General features: G+C 34.6%; 1 protein-coding gene across 6 annotated transcripts in view; it reads right to left on the bottom strand.

The window, feature by feature from the left end:
- Positions 1 to 24088, bottom strand: part of CPLANE1 (ciliogenesis and planar polarity effector complex subunit 1) — a 55699-nt gene that overhangs the window by 28456 nt on the left and 3155 nt on the right. For 3 of the 6 annotated variants that reach the window (XM_050328793.1, XM_050328789.1, XM_050328791.1), the window contains exons 5-26: positions 23819 to 23925; positions 22292 to 22448; positions 21423 to 21526; positions 21100 to 21282; positions 19446 to 19695; positions 18233 to 18385; positions 16281 to 17035; positions 14575 to 14759; positions 13596 to 13676; positions 12688 to 12852; positions 11808 to 11981; positions 9813 to 10041; positions 9441 to 9574; positions 7575 to 7792; positions 7124 to 7288; positions 5975 to 6113; positions 5450 to 5559; positions 4176 to 4337; positions 3904 to 4012; positions 3238 to 3547; positions 1857 to 2784; positions 522 to 685 (exon numbers count right to left, since the gene is read on the bottom strand). In XM_050328793.1, coding sequence (XP_050184750.1) covers positions 522 to 685; positions 1857 to 2784; positions 3238 to 3547; positions 3904 to 4012; positions 4176 to 4337; positions 5450 to 5559; positions 5975 to 6113; positions 7124 to 7288; positions 7575 to 7792; positions 9441 to 9574; positions 9813 to 10041; positions 11808 to 11981; positions 12688 to 12852; positions 13596 to 13676; positions 14575 to 14759; positions 16281 to 17035; positions 18233 to 18385; positions 19446 to 19695; positions 21100 to 21282; positions 21423 to 21526; positions 22292 to 22448; positions 23819 to 23925 — 4982 coding nt within the window. Of the gene's footprint in view, positions 1 to 521; positions 686 to 1856; positions 2785 to 3237; positions 3548 to 3903; positions 4013 to 4175; positions 4338 to 5449; positions 5560 to 5974; positions 6114 to 7123; positions 7289 to 7574; positions 7793 to 9440; positions 9575 to 9812; positions 10042 to 11807; positions 11982 to 12687; positions 12853 to 13595; positions 13677 to 14574; positions 14760 to 16280; positions 17036 to 18232; positions 18386 to 19445; positions 20079 to 20904; positions 20921 to 21099; positions 21283 to 21422; positions 21527 to 22291; positions 22449 to 23818; positions 23926 to 24088 lie in introns of those variants that run through there. The other 3 variants (XM_050328790.1, XM_050328795.1, XM_050328794.1) reach the window with 3 other exon arrangements.

Here is a 24088-nt window from a genome sequence, read left to right as displayed (position 1 = left end):
CTTTATCTTCAGGACACTGCAAGATATTAACAATTAAAACATTTACTGCCTTTCCCATCTATTTTTCTGATATGCAGAGATATGAACATAGCTAGATTAGAGATTCAGGGAAAAATAAGTGAACAGCATGAACATCTCAACTCAAGTAAAATTACACTAAAGAGAGCGGAAGTTATCTGAATTCTTTGAGAAAACCATGATATCCATTTCATCAGAAATCTAGATTCATTCTATTTCCACACCACTAAGTTTATGAACAACCACATACAATTCACTTAATAAATTAATATGCAACAGCTACATTGTTTTCTACTTAGATATACATCTGCTGATGGAGAATATTTAATCTGCTTCATGCAGCGGAAAACATACATAAACATAATTAGGCACAAGTTTGACTTTGCACTCCAAATTAAACGTATATATAACACATAATAACAGAAGAACTCTTCATACTGACAGGCTACTTAGCAGAGGAATTATGATCAACTAGAGTTCTTATATTAAAAAAAAAAAATTACCTAAAATTAGTTTCACAAAAGTCATTATAGGCTGCTGCATTCTGGACATTGGCAGGAGGATTGGCCACTATGGAAAAGCTTTCATCCACACTACTTTCTTTCTCTGTCCTAGACTCGGCTTCTGATAGAGATGCAAATTCTTTCACATCCTGATTATCTGAATGCTATTAAGAGAAATAACGATAATCAAAATTCACTAATTAAAAAAAAAGATATCTGATATTACTTAAAAACCCACAGTGATTTCACATAGAACGATTATGCTTAACTCATATTGTTTTCTTTTAGAGCTGAGAAAACTTGGATTTACAGGTACCTGTGGAACCTGAGTTTTGCACCTTTTTGCATTAAGTGAAACAATGATCCTCTGAGTTATCCAAAGCAAACATAGGAAAGATTTGTCAGTATCAACTGAGTGTCAATTCTCAAAGCCACTATGTGACACTAGAAGCGAAACAAATATATACAATAAGGTTTGGCCTTTATCACACGTAATACAGAGCTCTGAAATTATCTCTGAAAACAGCATGAAAGGCAAAAAGTCACACATAATTTTACTGTTTGATGCATGCACAAAATTTTGGCAGTAAGCTGTAAGTAAAATACAGGTGGCACTTGTCCAAAAAAACAAAAATACAAACCAAAACCAAGAAAAAAAAATATCTCTTGGTATGGGAGAAAAACTTTCTCACAAAAATCCCACAACCCTCTCCCCTCAAAGCCTTTGATGTATTCTATGATTCTATATGGAGTTAATTAAAAAGGCTAAGTAATCCAGTTGTCTCTAAAATGTAAACTAAAGCAATACTCATCAGGTTCTTCCGGCAAATCTCTTCTTTCATATCCACACATATACTCTGTATAACAGTGCTAGTCACTTTTCAGTGATCTTTAACTGGTTTAAATACTCCAATCAAAATACATCTGCACTCTCAGTAAAAAGAAATGAACCTAAACTCAACTCTTCCTAGAGAAATTTTATTCTTTGTCTTGCTTTGTCATATTCTATCTCCAGTACTAGGTTTCAGAGATGCTGTCTAAAACTAGACACAGTGGTCAAACTTACAGGAACTTGCACAAATTCTGTGCTATTTGGATAGAGGAGCTAGATTTTGAACAGGGTTTCCAAAGAGAACTTTCACCTCCAACCCAAGTACTTCTACAGACAGAATTCCAGTATTTCTGGAACATTTCTCTCTTTTCCTAGCAACAATTAAAGGAAAGGCTATTAATCAGTATTACAGGTTTTACTGAAAACAGAACAATGAGGTAAAACATGTGATTTTCTTTACTTTCCTCACATTTCATTGACACTTATCCCATCCTTTTTCTTACCTTATATTTTATGCTCGTTGTTTGAGATCTCTCTCTATATAACTGTTCTAACAGCCACAAAGAAGTAAGGACAGCAGCTGATGATGTTTTCATGTGTATCATTGGAAGAATCTCTTCTAAGGAATCTTGTTTATTGGAACCACAAAGCAGTCTTTTGTCAGACCATCTGATCATCCACTCGAGCAATTTTGCAATATTGCTCAACTTGTCCATCAGTTCTATCGCTAGTTCTTCTCCTGGTACAGGATCAACTACATCAACAGGTTTGTAAATGTATTTAGAAGCTGTCTGAGTTTGCAGGGTAGACGAAGTATGATTAGGAAGGGTCTGGTTTGCTAGTGCAACAGTGACTCCTTGATTATGAGTCTGACCTCTGTAAATTGATTTGTGTTTTAAACCAAATAATCCTTCGTTAAGTCCTTTCATTAGGTTATGCACAAACGGTTCTTTAGTCTGTGCAAGGGACTGTACAATTGTTGGTTTTTCCAAAATATTTTGGGTTTTGTTATAGACAGGTGTTATTTCAGAATTACAAGATGACAGGCTGACAGTATAGCAAGACCCAGCTCTAAACACACTTTGACTTCTGCTTTTGCCTTGTCGACGTTTTAGTGTTGTGTGGACATCAAAAAAGAGAGAGTTCAATTCATGCTCTCGAAGAAGTCCAGAAAAGCTAGTAAGAAATGGAATTCCAATGTCACTGTACTTTATGAGGTCTCTCTCAAGAACATAACTCAAAAAGAGTTCTAAAAATCTAACATATTCGTCATCATCACGTTCAAATTCCCATGCACCAACCAAAGGTAAATTACATTGATTATGCATGTCTCTTCTGTATACTTTATGTATTGTTTTCCAGTTAACAGCTTTTATCTTGCATGTGGTATTTTTGCTGCCTATTTCTCCTTGTCTCCGGTGTTCATTATTTCTGTAAGGCAATAAACATAAGAACTGTTAACACCAAAATCCATTTCAAGAAGAATTACATGAAAAAATAACTAAATGCAACATTAGTTCCTTTTCTTCCTTTAGTATTAAAAAGGGCAAACTAACAAACCCAAAATGACATTAATACAATGTTAAGGTGGTAAATTAATCAAATGCAGAATCCATAGTTTTCCCACAGATAAAAATGAGGCAGTAACAAATAAGAATGTGGACATAGCTGATAATAACTTGCACTTCAATAACATATTAGACCCATACCAACTGATATAACATTAGCAGTTCTCTGATTTGGTAAATTTGTGATTCTTTTCACCAAATCACCCAAAGTGATTTGGTGAAAACGTTACTTGATCAGCAGAAGACAACTAATCTTTTTCCTTCCCCCCTTGCCCCAATTTAAACTGATAGCTTCCTGCTGCAATTTTTTTCATACCTTTGGAATGAAGGTGTTTGAGCTCTCACTTCTTCAGTACAAAAAGCATCAGAAAGTGTATCTGCTGTGTCAGCATCACTATATACCTGAGGATTCCCAAGATCAGTAAGAGTGCTTGTGCTTAGACTAGTGCCTATTGAGAATCTGTCATAACAGTGTTCCTTATCATCTGCTGCCTCCTCTTCTGCTGGCTCCCAAATATGAATTTCTATAGGGCCTATGTTCCTTATTACACGTCTCAAGGCCTTCTTTCTCGCTTCCTCACTAGCCTGTATAACAACAGACATGCTTTCTTCATTTTCAGGACCTACTGAAAGAAAGAAAACCAATTTTTCAATTTTCAGCTTTCAATTAGTCTCTCAATTTGAGACATGAATTAGCTTTAAATTAAAACAATAAATTATAGCCATTTAGAAATACAGAAATAAACTATGCTAAAGTGAAGACAACCAACAACTTGAAAGTCATGACACTCTGTAATTGGTATAGATGTATCAGAAAGAAAATACAGAATTTGTCACAAAACTCAAAGTTGTCTAACTAGAAACTACAATAATTGTTTTACTTTGGGGTGTGAAAGAAGGTACTGTCACAATAATACCCCTTTAATAAGTAAGGAAAAAAAGAAAGTTTATTTAATACATCCTGAAGAAGGATGAACGTTACCTTTAACAATACTCTGTCTGAGTCGCTGTTGAAGTGTATTATATTTATCCCTTAGTGGAACCCTTATATCTTCAGGATTAGGAAATGCTTTTACAAAAGTCTCTGCCACCTGCACAAAAAAACCCACATCTTTTTCAGTAGCCAACATACAGGTAAGGTATCTTTTCCCACAGAACTTAAACCACTAGAAAATCTGACTAGTAGCTTTTCCAAGGAGAACAAGTATTTGTGATAATTTTTACTGCTTTTATTCTAGCTTTAATTTCTTCTACCTTTTTCATTGGTGGCAATTCTCCAAGCAGACTCAAAATTACATCTTGAACTAATTCTTCAGCATTCATGAACCTGCAGAAAGGAAGCATTCGACAAGCCCACCCCACTGCATTCAGACAATGCTCAACTGTGGAGGCATCATGTTCATTCTCCTTCAGATCCTAAAAAAATCACCAGAAACATTGATTGATGTGGACAATATATTTTGGCAAAATTATTCATACATTGCAAATGCTAATGTTCTTTCCGAGCCAATAAAAGTAAACATCTCTTACTTAACTACTAAGTACAGAAGTGTACAATGCTAGGAGACAGATTAAGGTTGTAATCAATCATAACGTACATTAAAGAAAAAGAATGGAAAAAAAGAGCTTTTTTAAAATCACCTTAGGAAATAATTCCATTAACACTCTGTTGAATGACTGTTTGCAGTCATTTAGAGTAAAACTTGAGAATTCGACTAAACTAGATGAAACAGATTAAAAATACTGAATTACCAGATGAAGTAAATAATTGTACTGTGACTTAACGTGACCATAAATTCTTTCTTGGGATCAAGATAATTAAGCCTGGTTTTTAAGATGGATCGGTCTATTTTGAAACAGTCAGCATTTTCTTTCTCACTCATCACTGTTACACAAAGTACAGAAAAATCAGAATATTCTAACACTTGAAACAGAGCTGTCTTATTTATCTGAAGCTTATTTTTTCTGATGAAGAAAAATTTTGGACTTTTTACAGAACATATGACAAATACATTAGTAGTTTCTTTTTGTTCCTTGACCTCTGACATCAATTGGTATGGGTATAAGCAGAGAAAACATGATTAAGTTTTAATAGTTTTCAGTATTCTTTTTGAAAACCATGTAGATTTAACACAATATTTAACCCCATTTTTGGTGTATTAAATATATATTAGTAAGGAAATACCCAAAATATCTTAAACAGATGGCAAACAAAAAAACCAAACCAGGAAGTAAATGTTTAAGTAGACAACAAGTATAGTAAATATTTCTCTTGTGGCAGTATCTCTTCAATTATCTGAGTTACATACCAAGCAAATGCCCAACAGAAATACAGTTAGGAAGATGGAGTTCACATGGATAGCACTATTCTGTAGCATCAACTACATGCTGCACATTGTAGCACTGTGATCATTTTGTCCTGTTAAGCAAATAGAAGTTCTCACAGAACTATACAGTAGACCTTTAGAATTCTTCTCATAGCTTCCTGCAATTAAAATGTATTTTTACTATGTTACTAATATAATTACCTGCATAGTGTTAATATTTTCCCTTGCAGCTTGGTACCGCCTGCAGTTGTCAGACAATTTTTCACGAACATGAAACATCCAGCATAATGCACATAACTCTCTGAACCAACCTACAACACAAACATGAGATACAGTGACATGCTATTTATATAAGTTAAATAGAATAGTTTGGAATTTTTAGCTACAAGAAAGTAATTCACGTTATCCTAACAGTAGTTTTGGAGAAAGGAATTACTCATTCTTGATTTTTCAATATTGCTCTGCAGTTAGAACTCTTCAGTCCCATTTTGTGTTCATGTTCTCTCACACCTGTCAGGTCTGTAACATGCACCCCCACTGCAAATCCAGAAGAGCACATTTTAGAATAAGAGTTTTGATAGCTAACATAAAACCCAGAAAAGGAATGCCTTTCTGCACACACTGCAAGATACTATTTCAAGCTAATAAGAGTTTATTTGCACCTGTGGATTTTTACTGGTGTTCTTTTTTCTAGCTCTAAGTTACTCAATGTTATTTTATACAGACCTAAAATTTTACAGGTAGTATCATCAAACTGATGGGGTTCAGAAGACGCAGTTCCATACAAAACAGTGCAGAAATCGCAGTAGCGAAGCAAAGTCTCTGGGAATGGACTCAGCAAAGGAAGAGATCCTTTTATTCGAATCTACAAATAGCAAATATCAAGAAATAAATAAACAATCAAAATGCAAAAAGAATTTGACATTTTATATATATTACTGCTAAATGAACAGCCTCTCAGTTATTAGTAGAACAACAGTAAACTCCCTTAAGTTTGCCTTCTATTTTCTTCAAATCATTGTTTTGAAAATTCTTTTACAGAAATATGTTTGGCATGAGCTATGGCACAAAAAATGCTATTGTTTGAATAGTACTAGTGATTACCATGAAATACAGGAGTAACCAAGTATAAGAACAACAAAGATCACAATCAAGAAACCAGATTAATCCAACACAGTCCTCGTTGCTGTTGCCAAGGTGGGTTAGTTTTCCCTCCAGTTTCAGCTGGGACATCTGATCACTTTCCTGTGCCAGCATTAAGCATGTGACCATGCAGTGAGCAAAGAGAAGGAATTATTTGTCAGTCAGACCATTCCTGATCTGGATCACTGCATTAATGCTGGTGCAAGGGGTTGAGTCACACACATTCCCTTCTGTGGGTAAATCAACCTTCTTTAAGTAGCTGTGTAAAAATGACCTAAGAAAAACTTGACTTTACACAAAAAAAATTAATCCATATATTCTGATCTTGCTTCTGCACAAAAAAATTGTACAAAAGTAGAATGATAATCTTATAAATTTTGAGCACTAAGGTGACCCCTCTACCTGAAGTGAGTAGGAACATATTTCCAGCTAACAGCTATAACTCCCAACTAAAATTTGCTTGCTCCTTTCAAACAGAAAAGAATTTTACCAAGTAGGAACAGAAAGACACACAGAAGGAAACCCCTTATGAACTAGATACCTGATATCTTTAAGTTCTGGTTTCCTAAAAAAAAATAAACATACAGTGTAAACCAAGATGACACTATGTTAAAAAAAACATGACATCACAGCCCCGGTGAGACTGAATGCTTCTGCAATGCACCTTCAAGCTTGTCAGTAATATTTATGACTGATAATCAAGTTATTAAGAAAAACCAGTTAAATGCTTACTTTCTGCATAACTTTTCTTGCCCACTTCAGTTGTGTAATATACCACTGTGCTGATGGGCAAGAACAACGAGCAGCCCGGAAGAGCAAGATAATTCGCTGAAGAACTCCTGACACTTTCTGACGAATTTCTCTCTCCATTTTTAAAAGTATGTCTTCACCATCTTCCTGAAAAAAGGAAAAAACAAACAAACCCCAAAATTAGAAAGGACACACACTTAAATGTTGTTTCAGCCCCTAAAAGTATTTCCCTTCTGCTTTACAGCATAGATCCTTCATGGAAAAAAACACAGAGGCACACCTAGTTTCTTATCACTACGGTGCCACTTAAGTAAATGAATGGAAATGGTAAAAACCCAGAAAAATAAGCTGAAAGGAACCAGAACAAAGATCATGGTTACTTCATTAATACATTCAAAAAAAGACCCAAGAAACTTCTATCACACATACTTACTTCACTGAGGGAAGCTGGTTGAGGACAGTATAATGGTGGTGCTGGAAGATAGAGCCCAGCTGGAACCAAACCATACAATTTTCTGCTGAGATCCTTGGCAGAATCCATCAAAAGCTGAAATGTTTCTGAGAGGATATCAGCATCTGCCATAACAGCTGCTTTCAGTAGTTCCTGTATTGAACTATAAAGAACATCTGCATCTTCCTCTTCAATGGGATCTATAAAATATTAAGCAGAAAAAATTAACTGACTCAACACACAGGCCTTCATTTTGACATGAGGATATGTTCTCAGAATTTGCATTCATCTATTACAATTGTAGATCTCATCTACTTGCTTTAGGATCCCTCACAGATGAAAATAGTATTTAATTCTTAATTTTATTCCCTATCAACGGGTAAGCTATTGCCTTTCTAGATAGAGAACAGTTCAGCCAGGCATTTGGTTGGAATAAAATTCTGGTAAACCATTCTTACCAAGCAGGCATAAACTAGGTACACTATTAATAATGACTAAAACAACTCCTTTATCGGTAAGCACAAAGATAAAGGATCTCTTTTGTTGGATCTCTTCTACATACTGGTACATCTTTTCCTCACCTCCTAAAGGCAGAAGGACATTTAATATACATCATTAACTGGTTCATGAAATTCACATAGAATTATACTGCTCTACTTGCATTTTTACTACTCCTGCTTGTCTCAAAGTAAATCCTGTCAAATCTTTCCAACTACTTATACTTATAGATTGTTACATACAGTACATATATGTGTATGTGTCTATTTGAAATAAAATCTTTGCAATTGAGTACAAAATAAGAATTACACAGTCATAGATTCCATGATTCTGTGATTCTAACTACACAGTCTTTGGAATATGGCTTAGAAAAAGATTAATTAACATCCACCTACTGACAGGAACTTGAAATGTGGTTTTGAAACACACAAAAAGAGAGTAAGAAATAGAGATTGTGCCAGTAAACTTTCTGTAAAATGTAAATAAGGACAGGTTGATCTACCTAATTTTGGGAATTTCAGTAGTAAAGTATTAAATTAGATTATAAGAAAAAAATCTCATCTATACACATACAAAGGACCACAGAGACTGAATAGTACCCTAGGACCCATCTATTCAGAGTAGAAAAATCAACCCAAAGGCTTATCTCCACAAGCCCAGAGATGCACAACAGCAAATTATGTAATCAGAGAAATGAACACCTGTCCAGGCTTTTCCCAGGAGAGCTACCAGCCCCAGGGTCCACCTATGAAACCCATTAAGATGAGCCGATGGGAGAGGTTCCCTTCAGTACCTCTTGGCTTGAGAGAGGTTACTGTCAAGAAAGAAAGAACACACTATAGAATGGAGAGGAAGAGCTTTTTGAGATTGCACAAGGTTCATGATGGGATGTGTATTTCTGCGTGTGCCTACTGGGAATCCACCCTCAGCCTTGCTATCTGCTGGACCTGGGGACATGGAGCTGCCAGGCTATGAGATACCACCCCTTTCCCTTTTGACAGAAAGGAAAAGCCAAAATTACACACCTTCATGTAGCTAATTTTCAGTGTCATGATGCCTTACATGCTGTTAATACATTTGCTTTTTTTAATGAAGCTTCAGTTTTCTTCCAAACAATTCCAATTAGGGTTAGGACAGTACAGATGAAGAAGCAAGATTGACAGTACATTCCATTCCTGGACTGATCAAAGCCAAAACCAAATCCCTATGTTAAAGTGTTAAATATATTGTAGCAGTTATAGACACACTGGAGAAGATGAAGAAATTGTTTCTTTCTAAGGCAGAGTATAACACAGAATATGTAGACAAATAGCATGAAAAACAACCACAATTATTTTTGATTTTAAGTACCTGTAAACTTCTTGTATTTAATATGTCCTGATGTTTCAGAAGTTACTGGCTGCCCTAGAAAAGACTGTAACTTCTCCTGAAAAGTCTGCATTGGTGATAGGTCTAAAGGCAGGTGATGTTCTATGTTTTTCAGTCTGAAAGTATAACAAGAAACTGCTCATGAATAACAAAGTAATAGCCATACATAATGCAACGAAGGTCTCTTAAATTAATATTTAAGCCAAAATTACTAACAATAACATACTAAGTCCTACACCTACTTTGAGTCTGGGAATATGAATTTTTGAGGAAAGCATATTCCATGCCACAAAAAAACTTCATGCAGGTAACTCATAACAAAATACAACACACTAATTCCAAACTCAAACTTACCTTGAGAATCCTTCAGAGTTCTGACAATACAGCTGGTAGGCCAGACCAATTGAAACTGACAGTTTCCAGTCCCCAAGTGTGTTTGCTAACCACACAGCTTCTGGGATGAGTCCACCAATAAAGAACAAATCAAGAGCGTATTCAGCTGTCCACACAGATGAAAGGTTCTGTTCCCTGACAGCTCTGGTAACCAAAGAGTGTTGCAGTGGAATAACACGAGGAGATAAGTCTGTAAACAAAAAAACACATCTTAAAGTTTACATAAAACTGCATGCTATCATATGAATAATCTAGAATTCATTTGTTAACATTGCTTTTGAATTAATTTCAGTGTACAATTGCTCTTTACTTTTAGAGGCTCACTATGGAGTTTATCTGCAGCAGGTAGATGCAGCTCATGCTATGATATAATGATGAGTTAAGAGCAGGCTATTTTTCTGCTTAATAATGTGGGATATGCAAGCAAGTGCAAAACTTTTGGGTTTTTCTTACTTTAAAGACTTAATCATGCTTATAGACCATTTGCAGATATGCCACATATGCATAGGATATACCAGAGAGTACACCTAAGATAAATGGAAATTCTGAGAGTTTTCCTAGTGTACCCATGGTGTTTGTACTCACTGTACTGCTTTACTGGAGAGGACAGAATGCTAAAATGCATTTTAGAGAAAGAATGTTACATAACATTCTGTGGTTCAGTGATTTTAGGAGAGTATATAGAGACAAGCTTCAGACAAATTTAGTATTTCCTTGTTTCTGCAGATTTAGAATTGTTTTTCAAGGTTTTTACATCCTGGTTCTTCTGGAGAGGTGCTGATCAGCATTAATTCTAAGGAGTAATTTGCTTCTCTCACAGCATCTGTTTACTGCTCAGAAAATGGCATTATTTAAGGAGATATTCACACTAATCCAGCTTGTGCTACATAATTTTACCAAGACTGCCTCACCACGTACATGGATCTTTGTCTAATGCAAGTATTAAAATCAAGGTCTTATTTTGTAGTTTTCATCTGGAAAGCTGTTCAATAAAAACATCCAAAAGACCACAAAGAAAGAAATATATACAAATGTGTAGTTTCTGTAGTACGTAAACATTAAAAATAGTCAGTGTATTCAAATACACTACAGAAAACCTAATCAATCAAAATAAGTTAATACTGTGAAAAAGTATCTGGTGTTATAATATTGACCTACTGGTAGAGTGCTTAAAATACCTCCAAATAAATCTACATTGCTGAGGAAAAAATTAATACTGACAGCACAGGTTTCCTAACAAGGGGAATCTTTAAATGGAATCTCTTGCAGAAAACACATAAACCACTTATTATGATAAATATTAATTCTCACAAAAAGGCTGAAAAGCAGGACTTAAACTAACAAGTACTACTTGAGTTCAACAACAAACCGATTTGGCATTCCCGCTTGCTTTGACAATATGGTGTCTGAAGCATTTTGGATTCCAAGAGCTTTACTGTTAGATTAGCAAAAAAACTTTCCTCTGGCTTTTCAGTTTGGGTCACAACATATCAGATTCAATTCAACTATTTGTTAAGCACTCCTTTTTTCTCACTTTTGGGAGGATCAAAGTCAGTCAGGGTCAGATCTTTAGGCATAATTGTGATAAAAAGGATGACAAAAAGGCTGACACACTTAATTGCCTTCCCCACATGAGTCTTTAATAGTAAGACCAGTTGTTCCCCAGTTACTGAGCCCCTTGAGATGAAATACAGGAACAGGGAACATAATGAAGCCTCCACAATTCCAGGGAAAATGGTCAGCTACCTACTAGACCACTTAAGACACAGATCTACAGAGCTGGATGGGATCCACCCAAGGGTACTTAGGGCGCTGGGGAAAGTGCTCACTGAGCCAGCCTTGTACTTCATGGAGAAGCTAACTTGATGACCAAGTTAAAGCATAACAGAGAGCATTGATATACATGTAAAAAACTGTAAAGATTTAGGCAAATTAAACTGTTTTTAGAGAAAATACCTTGTTTGATGTGAAGTGGATGCAGGATGTCAACATTGTGCGGGGGAAAGATATAGAGCAGCTGATTCGTGAAATAAGCAGCCATGAATCGTGCCATGGACCGAATCACAGCCATGGCAGTGTCAGTATGAATACTGGTTACCATCCATAGTTCATGCTGAAAATATTTGGTATCTAAAAACCCAAATAAAATTAAAACATTATGAGGAAAATGATTTTACATTTCAGTGTTAAAATTGTTTAATCATGTTATAAAACATTTCTTTAAAACAAGCAGACTTATTTAATTTCTTGGCAAGTTTTCAGAACTTACACTAATCACAAATTATATTAATACTAGAAGAGTTTTATAATAGATTTATAATGGCTGGAGGTAGACCTCTAGTATCATAATTTGGGGTCAGAACCCCACTTGTTTAAATTTGGAAATTTACATTTTACTTAGAATCAGACTTAATAGAGATAAAATTTACAAGCATCTGCAAAAACACCTCACGGTCAACTTAGTATTGATGACCAAAATAAAATCCACTATTTTATCGTGTTGTATAATAAAAAATACTATATGAATATAAAATGAAATCACATCATTTCCCCCTTATTCTTATTAGCCAAAGCCTTTCCTTGAGTGGATTTGAGTCTAAGAATATTGCTTTCACTATTAATTATACAATGAAAGTTGTCTAAGCACATATTCCAACATGTGTTGCTGAAAGATATCTGAGAATCAGAAAAAGATCTTGGAAGTCACCGAAAACAGATTTCAGTCTACTGCAAAGAGAAAAGTATGCTGTCAAGTATGTGTGTGTAATGGTTAGACACTAAGTTATTCAAACAGTGTCAACATACCTTATCACACTTTTAGGCAACATAAACATACCAGAAAATTTTTCCATCTGACTTGTTGAAAGTTGTGATCGCCTTAGAATCTCTCCTACCAAATGATCACAGAGTCCCTGAGCTTCACGCAAGTTATACTGAAACAGGTGGCAAAATAATATTGAAAGATAATATCTAGTCTGAAGAAAACATGTTCTTTTTCCCCCTGTATTAAAAGATAAAAAAATATGGCAGAAGTCCAGTTGGAGAAGAAACAATAAACACAAAATCGGATGCAGTGAGTAAAAATAAGAGCTCTTTCCTCTCCAGAAACATAACTACATAAACATACCTTTGAAGAAGTAGAAACCAGGAGTAGCTTTTTTAGGATATGATCTTTCTACAACCTCTAAATAACTTAAGTTAATGCTCAGTCACAACATTTTTACTTCTAGAGATACGATAGTTTTCAAAATAATACTGTGTATAATTGTTAAGATATAAAGACAAGAGAACTTAAGGTAGTTTAGCCTTCAAAGAAGGAATGCCTAAACCACAATGAAATTGCTTAAACATCCACCAAGCTTCTGATATTCTGAATATTTTTCTCAAAATTTCCAAAGACTAAGTCTTTTCATTTTACAGCTACTAAAGGAATTGATTTTTGTTCATCTGGTTTTCGCTTTCTCTTTCTTACTCACAAATATATCTAGAGCTTTTCTGTACCAAGTATTTCATAATCACCAGAAAGCTTTGATACTAAAATAGATATGTGCAGAATTTTCTCAGAAATCAACTAGACTTAAGTTTTGACTGATCTCTGTTCAAATCCCAGCGTAATTTCAAATGTGCATTCTTTCTTTTTCTCACTCTTTTTTTTTTTTAAGGGTAAATGGAGTCATGAGTGACTATGTAAAGTGATTATACAATTTACCCCTTCTGCCCCCAAGAAAGATTTTATCCCCCTACCTTTTGTCTTGATATCACAAAGAGACCGTTTCCAAGTGTCAACAGATTCTTTGTAGGAGCCTAAAAGGAATTGCTTTTCACCTATAAAAGTCACATATGTAACAAATTAAAAGCTCTACATGGTTACTTTCACATATGCAAACACACATGCACTTAACTTCAGTATTAAAGATTTATGAAAAGCAGAGTAATATATGTGAGCCTCTAGTAAATTCTTATTCTCACAGTTTGGATCTAAGTTTGGATCATATGAGCAAAGATTACTTTGAGTACACCTCTCCAGGATAGGTAATATATTAGCTCCTCTCCAGGAAGAGCTAATGTATCATATGGAGTGATGTATGAATAGAATCTAGAAGTGTCATTTAAGGGAAAGAGATCAGGAATATAGAGATGAAGCAGTATTGTGGTGGGAGACATAAATGGGAAGCTGGGCTTAGCCACGTAGAAGTGAAAAGGAAGGCAGAACAGTAATGTGTAAGACATTAGGCTACAGCTATAGACTGTTTGCAAAATAAGTATGATAGATTAAGCCTATCACCTTAGGTTACTCTAATTTAGATGCTTAGTTGAGGTTGACTACATTTGTGTACACAACATGGTCGTATCCACAATGATCACACGGAATGAACACAAAAATCCAGTAAGAAACACATTATGGTGCCCATTTACTTCAGAGCAAAAAACACAGTTCAAAGGAGATCAGAATTCAAATTTTCAGGTTCTTTAGGACATGGTTCAAAGCAAACTGAAGTCAATTTATTCTTTCTGTTTTGCTCCACAAGCTCTAAAGATTATCTACAATCTACAGATGTATCAGGACATTCAGTATTTAAGACAGAATTCTGACAATAATTTTAAGAAAAGTCCCATTATTAACTTTTTTAAAATCTGGTAGTCAATTATTGATTGTCATTAAGCTAGACCAAATTTTCCTAGTATTAAGTTGACTATGCAACTACCTAACATTTGTACTAACCAGATACAGAATTAATCTTCAGATGTTGTTCTAATGTCACTCCTGAAGACTGGAGGGTTGCTTGTATGTGACTTGTAAGCAATGAGACAACAGAAGCTTCTTCTACATTCTTGTTCACTTTTCTTTTCAGCTGCACCTGATACCAAATCACTTTCTTATATAATAATCGCCATAGTACAATCAACCTGTAGTTCAAGAAGTACAATATTATGAAATTAAGCAAGAAATAACAAAGTTACTTATATCAATTTCTTATTTCCTTGTATTTTACATTGTGTACCTGAAAATTAAATTATATCAACTACTTTCTTGACTACAATTAGGAGAAAAAAAAATTCATTCTTCTGAATTTGGTTAAACACTTTAATCTACTTTAAGCACTCAAACACCACCAAAATTAATCCCCTTGTTAGCTAAACAATGGGGAAACAAAATAATCTCAGACAGAGAAACTTCAAAACAGATATCAGTATGTTGCTTATAAAGACTGATTAAAAATACAATTAAAGGATATACAAAAAAGTAAAGACAGGAAAACAAGACTACAGAGCACGCTTTTAAGACAAACTTCTATGCTGTTGTCCAGCTCAGTCCTATTAGATGTATCAGCTCAGATATGTAACAAGCTTGGTGATACAAGCAAATATACATTGTTAGGGACTTGAAAAAGCTTGCACAGAACGGCAACACCTCTGTATCTTCTTCCCAAGTACTACTGCTTCCATAACACACACAGAGTCAGCCATAGGCAGAGTGCTCAGTTCCTGGATCACAATTAATCAAAAACATGAATTATCTTCTCAGAGACAACTGAAATTTGCCAATCAGATTTGAAATGAACACGTTATTATAAGATTATTGAGGAAATACATTTTACTGTAGTACAATTAAATTTATGAGTTATAATACTTCTTCGGTTCTAAATCTCTGAAATGGAAAATCCTGCTTGTATGAATAATACACTGCTATCCATTTGAGTTCTGCAGTACAGAAATACTCCAGTGATAATAATACACTTTCCCAATAGCTGGATAGCACACTTCAGTTTAAGTGTCTTCCAAGTTTACGTGTATATTTTCTAATGAAAAGTAACTCTCATAGTTTAGCAAGCTTCCACAGACTGGGCTTTTTCCTATTGCTCTGAGGCACTACATCTATAATCAATACAAAATTTGCTGACTAATTGACATTGTTGATATATTGCATATGACAGGCTCTTGCTCCATAGAATTTGGAACTGGGAAGGAGTGAAAGCACAAGAGTTTGTGTATTGTAACCCGAAGTTACAATACCTGGAGTGATGCTGTACTAACAGACCCAGTGGGACCTGTCAATCTATCAATTATCTCTGAATTAATTTGTAGTAATTATTTTAGTCACCACAAGTTAACTATATTCATCTATAGTCTGAGGCTTAATCTGCATGCTTTAACAGATTATCATGCCTTTCCATCACGTAAAAGACAGAAAAAAACAAAGGGATGTTGCAATCACAGTATAACTGATAAAATTTTGTTCCAACATATAGAATCATTTATGTTGGAAAACACCCTTAAGATCACTGAATTCAACCATTAGAACTCCTGGTCATAAAAGGAGATCATGTTGGTCAGGAAAGATCTGGCTTTCATAAACCCATGCTGGCTGGGCCAGGTCCTCTTGTTGTCCTGCATATTTTTATTGCCCCATGCAAAGATTATTCATACCTTCTTTCTGTTTTTGCATCATGGTTTACTCGAGGAGGTTCTTTAAGTAGAGATTTCAGCGAGCTGAGCTGCTGAGCAGTATTGTCATCAAGAACTAAGAAAACAGGCACAGTAAGGGAGTCCAGTTCCACAAGAACATTACCATCAGGAGATGCAAAAGAATTCTCATACTGTAATACACACACACTACTCAGAGTGTGAGAAACCATTTTTAAAAGACAGAAGCATGCCAAAAGGTTTTTTGAGAACAACTGATCTTGTTGCTGTATAAGTAGTAATTTTAAAGTTTCTAATGTCAATTTTGCCACATGTGCAGTCACTCTGGCTCTTGAATGCCAGTACAAGACAGTCAAACACTGCTGAAAATATTTTAGGACACAATGCATCCACTGAGTATTCTTCACAGACTTGTTTAAAGATGCATCCGGGTTTAGCAAAGAACATTTCACAAACTGAACAATGCTGAAAAAATGGATAATGCAATTCACTGTGTAGTTCAGCAGTGTATCCTTCTCTTCCATAGCTTTTGAAATCCCTATCTGCCATGCAGTAAGGAGGTTTTTCTGAATGGAATTTAGTTTCAGCGATGATTTATCTTTCTCTTCAATATCATCTGCATGCATAGTATCAAACATTGACGCAAATTCTAAGTGGCCTTGATCAGCTTTACCAACAATTGAAAGGATTCTTTGATTATGGAAGGTGGAAGAGTTACTGTAAAACTGCTTTTCATCATCTGATTCTTCTTCATAATCCTAAATCAGACAAAAAAAACCAACCAAGTATAAGTTAAATTTATTGAGAGAGAGCAGTCTGCAAGGAATCACCATTTAGTCAGCCTTACAAATGAAATCTTTATGCTTAATTGACTTGCTTAAATGTTAGAAGTTTAATTCACAGCAGTTTCATCTTGATCTCAAATTAAATGTGGTTGTTTGCAATAGTTGGGCAGACAGAAATTAAATTACTTAACAACAACAACAAAATTACACTGCCAACAGAGCAGTAGATTTTATACTAGAAAGTGAAACCTCGTCCTTCACTAAGCCCAGAATATAAGAAAGAGTTTTGGCCAAATACCTGTAAGATATAAAAGCCATTTATCAAAAGCTCTAAAGCTTTAGAGAACAAACTAAACCACAGAAGCACATGAAATGCAGAGATGGAGCTGGGAAAGGCTGCACAATAACTATGATCACAGGGTCACTATTACAAAAGACACATTCATTTTGGAATTGCTGAAAGAACCCTCCAAAACTGAAGATAAATATAAGTATCTTATTTACGAAGGATAAGGATTCTCATTAATATACTCTAAAGCTCCAGTATATCCAACATACATTTTGTATAAAGTGAAGGTAATAGCAACTTGCAGTATGTAAAAGGGGCTACAAGAACGATGGAAAGGGACTTTTTACACGGGCACGTAAAACAAGAGGACAAGAAGGAATGACTTTAAACTGAAAGAGGGTAGGTTCAGATTAGATAGCTGGCAGAAATTCTTTACTCTGAGGGTGGTGAGGCACTGGAAGAACTTGTGAATGCCCCATCAAGGCCAGGTTGGATGGGGCTCTGGGCAACCTGATCTAGGGGAAGGTGTTCCTGTTGCAACAAGGCAATCTTTAAGGTCCCTTCCAACTCAAAACATTCTACAATTCTATTAAAATACAATAAACTGAGGTACATGTAGATTAGCACATATTCTTCAAAAAGTTAATGCACTGCTGAAAGAAATAAGATGTTTGAAAATTAAAATCAAGAATCCATTGAAAAAAAGTAAGCCTATTCCTCACACCTACAGAGAAAATGATAATTCAACCAATATTGAACTACTTTAACTATATATAAGAGCAAATATATCTATATTTGAAGAAAAACACCATTCTTTCTATATAGAATTCCTTAAAATTAAATAGTTTCACAGTTATAATTGGAAAAATGCTATTAAGTACCAGTAAATCCATAGTTATCTCACTCATTTCTGTTGTGTCTTTCTCCAGGAACTTTGGAAGGGCGGAAAAGATGGAACTTTGGTTTTGAACTTGTTTTGAAAGACTAGCTTTTAAAGACAACAGTGATCTTAAACACCGAGATCTCCCTTTAGACTGAAAGAAATAAAAATAGCAGAAAACGTATTATCAGTCTTGAACAAAACAGACACTTCATAAATAAGTTAAAGAAATTGGTTACTTCTGTTAAAAGCTTCAGTTCAGAAGTCCAAGACAGAAAGGGAGAACAGGTCTGCAAGCATCTGTTGCAAAGAAACAAGCTGTCATTTCACCATGCTTCAGGAAAGCAGAATTCTCTCAGCACCAGACAACTTTAGTTTGCTTCATACTGAAAGAGTCTGCTTTCTTCATCCCTGAAAAGGCCCTACAAGTTCCCCTGTATGTCAGGTTTTCTTGCATTCTTACTAAGAACATGTCTCTTCAAATCCCCAAATCCTTGCTCACTATTCTAGCTTATGCATGAATACCATGATAACTCACTTCTCCAAAAATCCAAAATAGCAACTGAATTGTAAGAGAAGTTGTATTCCACCAACAAACACAAAAATTATGAACTAAATATCTATTATATCTTACATAGTTGCTAATAGCTGCAAGACCTTCTCTTTCAATGGTTTCTTTTCTCCCAAACTTAGCTCAATTTAGAAGTGACAAAAAAATAAACAAAAAATGCTTTAAGCAAGCTTTAATTGCCAACCTTGATGGAGGATACAAGCACACTGCATCATTGGGACTGCTGTTGATTGCTCTAAAACAGCAACAGCCTAAGATAAAGGATTTACAGAATCCTTTTTGGATCGTTCTGAAAGGATGAGTTGATCAAAGTAGTGTAATGCCTGCCAATGTTCTGAACCAACCCTATGGAAGCAGAAGCCCCTACTTCTTTTGCAGTTCCAGAAAAAAGTAATATAGGACAGTTAAGATTGTCCCCTTCACTACATTTTACTGAAATATCACCCAGACATGAAAGGAACAAAATTTCAGGAAAACGGTATTCATTGTTTTGCAGACCAACATTATTCTCAAAACAACTTCAGAATTCAAAGAAATTTATGAAAATATCACACTAAACTAAACTGAGGTACTCGGTTTAGAAATCACACATTTTCATAAAAATGAAGTTTTTTACTTAAAGCCTACTAATTCATAACTCTACCTTGAAGTTCAGCAAATTCCGACGGATATTCTCAAGCTGTTGAGTTGAATCAAGCAAAAGGGATCTTATAAATCCTGATGGCGAAAAGTTGTTAGGAAATCTAAGCACTGTTATCATGTATCCATCAGAGACAATGAGGTAGGGTAATCTTGAATGTGAAGCAACAGAGAATCTCTGTCTCATAAGGTCGCGTTCAGAACCTGAAGAAGCAGGAGACTGGCCAGAGTCTTGACAAAATGAGTGCTGCTGTCTGAAGCAAAGATACATCAAAAATTAGGAGGCAACTCTCATATGTAATAATCATGAACAGAAGAGAGAAGAAATAACTTAAGAACATCTAATACCACATATTCTGCTATCCCAATAACTCCTCTCAGAATTATAAGGAAGTGTCTAAATTTTTGCAGGGTGAGCACTATGGACACAATATTTATGCTTGTAAGATGCCAATATTTTGCTGCAGTAGTAACTTTTTCTAATTTAAATAAAAATAAAACCAGCTTTTGGTACCCATTTATTATTTCATTAATAAGAATCATATTTTTTCATAATTTGACTTTAAATTTCTATATTATGTATTGTTTTCTAGCTCTTACTAGGGATGACAAACACTTGAGGATGAAATTTGAAGTCATATATGAAAAACAAAAGTCCTTCAAGATATTAACCTTAGGATTTCAGTATCAGTTCACATATTTTAAAGAAAAACATATAAACGCAAAAGTCTTCCCTTTCAAAAGAGGTCTTACAAAGTCTTTCCTTACACAGAAATCCCTCCTTAATGAGTTCCAGAAAGCTGCTTTATGGATGTATTCTAATATTAGCCTCCTAACATATTTTTGACAAATTATTGTTTGTATTTATTTGAAAAAAAACCCTAGTTGCATGCATGCAATAAATAACCATATTTCAGGTATTTTAATATATTTTAGTAACTGAATTTTCAACCAGGTAGTGCAAGAAGGTATCATAATGTTCTGAATCTCTTTATCAGATATTACATTCACATACTATCTGGTTTAAATCAATCAAAATTAATAGGATTTAAAAATATTTAAACTTTAGATTCTATTTTGTTTCCTCTAATTACTGGGACTACATGACTTTCTGTAACTTTCAGTTTATGTTAAAGAGTGTTACCAGAGATCCTTCTATCCCCTCATGCACCCAGTAGCATGATTTCAAAATTTAGATCTGCAGAAACCCAAAAGAACATTTTAAAATCTAATTAGTTTTTGTCCATGCAAATATGTTATTTACAATGTCTGATGTGGAAATTTTTATATCAAGTTCTATAGGTAAAATTAAATTGTTAGCAGAGATATAGCACCAGATTAAAATAAATTTGCACTTCTAGTAACTCCTTAAATTTAATTTCTTCTTATATCACAAAAACATGCTATTTTTAATTACTAATAGAAACACTTTTAGAAAAACAAATCACTTGATGTATACTCACATTGTCACAATGTCAACTTTCATCACGACAAACCCATTATAAGAAAAAGGAGAGAACTATGAATGAGAAAGATACTGAGAAGACAAGCAAGAGAGTGAATTTGAAAGATTACTTTTATGTAAAATTATAATAAATATGATAGAAAGTAAGGTAAGACCATAAGACAAAAACATATAAACATTCAAATCCTTTTACCTGTATGTTATTAGTGGATGAAATGGAATAAACTGTGCTGGTCCAAACTCTACAGAGCAGCCAGATGCAATTAAGGTCAGCAATTCACCCATGCATGTCAATAAAATCAAAGATCCACGTTTTAACATGCAAGCCAAGAAAAGGCTATCAGGAGTCCAACTCATATCACCAACCCAGTAAGATCTAAATTAGACAGGTAAAAAAATATTTTTTTCTCTGTCAAATTTCTGCATCAGAAGGTTAGAATAGTTATAAAACAAACAAACTGCAACACAAAACTAAAAAAACCCACAGCAGCAGCAGAAACAGTATCAATTACTGACCTGATTAACTTGGATGGGACTGTGTTACTCTTGCTACTGCAACCTTTAAGGCTACCCGAAACAGTAACAAAATTCAATGTGTTTAAAAACAAAACCTGAGTGGCCTAGAAAGAAAAAACAAATGAAAAGATATGCATAAATGCTTGTATATCAAAACATCACTACTATAAAAAAAAAGTCTATTACTAAATAAAAGTCTATTTGATGTAATGGAAATGCTATTACACATGAAAGTGACATTGCACTTCTGTATTTATTACTGTTACAGTATTAAATTCTATACCTAATTCTACATTTGAAAAATAATTAAGGACTATAATATACTCAAAAGATAATTTGACATTCTTATTAAAATAACTTTTCTGAAACACTCAATAGAAGATCACTCTTCTGTAGTCTTATTAGTAATTAACAGCTGGAGCTTTGAAGGACTGCATCATCCCAGCCTAGGACACCAAATAACGTGGTCCATACTCCCTGTCATCATCAGCACTAAAAAGTACATTAAGATTTGACCTGAGTTGTTAGAAGTAATAACATTACGAAGTGGGAACATAACCTCCAATACATATTAGGCTGAGACTGAGAATCACCAAGAATCTTTGCAGATACAATGCAGTAACTGAAATTAATCTCTTTATTATTGAAGATTAGAAATTACAGAGGAGCTTACATGGACTTCTAACTGAACACCACATTCAAAACATTACAAGGTGTAGTAGAATTTTTTAGCTATGGATATCAATGCAAATATAATCCCATCTACCTCTATAAATCCCAACAAATCATCCTAAAACTGTGGGTTTGAAACCTGCTACCACTTTATTTAAACTGCAGTATTAGCTTAAATGATGCACTATCACTTGTACCTTTGGATCAGCTTGATTAACAGCTACTGCAAGCAGAAGTCCATCTCTCGCAAATGCACATAGCAAAGCTCCTCTTGACTTTACAGACACACAGTGAGGAACCAAGTTAACAAGGGAACAAGTCTGCTGTACCCACCGGATCTGGTACGGTAAAGAACTGGATACCAACAAAAAGACAACAAAGCCAAGTGGTTACATTATGCTGAACGGGATGGTTCATTATAGTAAAAAACCATGCAAGACAAAACTATATAAAGCATGAAAAATAAAAAAAAACAAACCTACTTTTCATCAAATGCCTTATAAATGAAAAAATATTTTGTATTTACACAAGTTTAAACATTATGTCCTAACATTGAGAATTATTTTTACAGGACAGGAATTTGGGCTATATATATACATATAGCCTATACATTCAAATAGATAAAGATATAGATGCATGACATAATTAAGGCAGTTGCATTCTAGCCAACTAGAACTAGGAACAACTTTCTCAAGCCTTGTAACACTGTCCAACACAAGAATACTCAGAATTTGAAAATCCACAGTATGTTGCTCTGAACGAAGAAGTTGTGGGTTACTGGATGTGGTTAAGATTTCAAGCTGTAATTGCTACATACATACATGCATTTCTACGCTGAGTATGTTATGCTCTATTTCATTTTCTATATTACCTGAAAGACATTATCATGCTACTGATAAACTGAGTGGACATTAGGTCAAGGAGGACACCATTATTAAGTCAGTATCAAAGGGGCATCATACAAAAAAGGAAGTTGTACCACCTATAGTTTAAAGTAAAACTTTAGCAAGTTATTCAAATGACATCTGCAGAGGACATTTCCATTTAAACTTATAGATTTGTGTATCTCACTTAGGAAGAGGAATTTGTGCTCCAGATTATCACTCACTTGCATTTTTACGTGGTTGTATCAGTATAATTATTTCACTACACGGTCCCAACCCAGAGAAACACACACCTGCTCTTTCACAGTCAAGCAAACGAGATGAAAAGGGGACCAGAAAACAAACAAAATACACAAATGTGCATAACAAAGAAGAGGAAAGTGTATTCAGGGCGTTCATGGCTGTAGAGTATAAGAAAATATAAGATACGTAAGCAATATGAGAAAAAAATAAAAAAAAGACATTCTATTAGCATGATTGAAAAAACTGACAGTAAAACATGTACACAGACATGCATATGTATGTATAGCCACCAATGGAGAACGATAAATACACTCAGTTTTATTTAGACATAAGCTAATAATGAAATATGGAATACATAAGTAAATGCTGTTACATTAATACATTTTACAAGGACCATGTAGTGATAGAACAGGGCAGAAGGGCTTTAAACTGACAGAGGGCATGCTGTGAACTTACATATGTACACGTAAGTAAGTATTTGTAACCACAGGCTAATTGGACACCCACATGTGTTCAACCGCAGCTCTGAATCCCAGCTCTAAATAATAATTAAAATGCACCTTAAGTTATTGTAACTTCAGATATATTTGAACTGACCTAACACGTTCAAAGGTATTTTCGTGCCATCGAAGAATCAAAAACGTGAGCACCAAACACTCTCCAGAGTAAAATACGAAAGTGCATAAACAGCAATCACCCAGTATCTGTGGGAAAAAAGAACACAACCAAAACAAACCCCAAAGGCCCATTACACACAATTTTCTCTTTAATTATCTATACAATTAAATCAATAACTACTACAATTCAGATTAAACAACATAATATTGTCATTCAGAAATGTAAGGGCTGACAGGAATATTAAAGGGC

This window comes from Myiozetetes cayanensis, unplaced genomic scaffold (genome assembly GCF_022539395.1).
Source record: "Myiozetetes cayanensis isolate MyiCay16 unplaced genomic scaffold, myiCay2020 scf4, whole genome shotgun sequence".
In the NCBI taxonomy this organism is placed as follows: Eukaryota; Metazoa; Chordata; class Aves; order Passeriformes; family Tyrannidae; genus Myiozetetes; species Myiozetetes cayanensis.
This window is presented reverse-complemented; position numbering and strand designations above follow the sequence as displayed.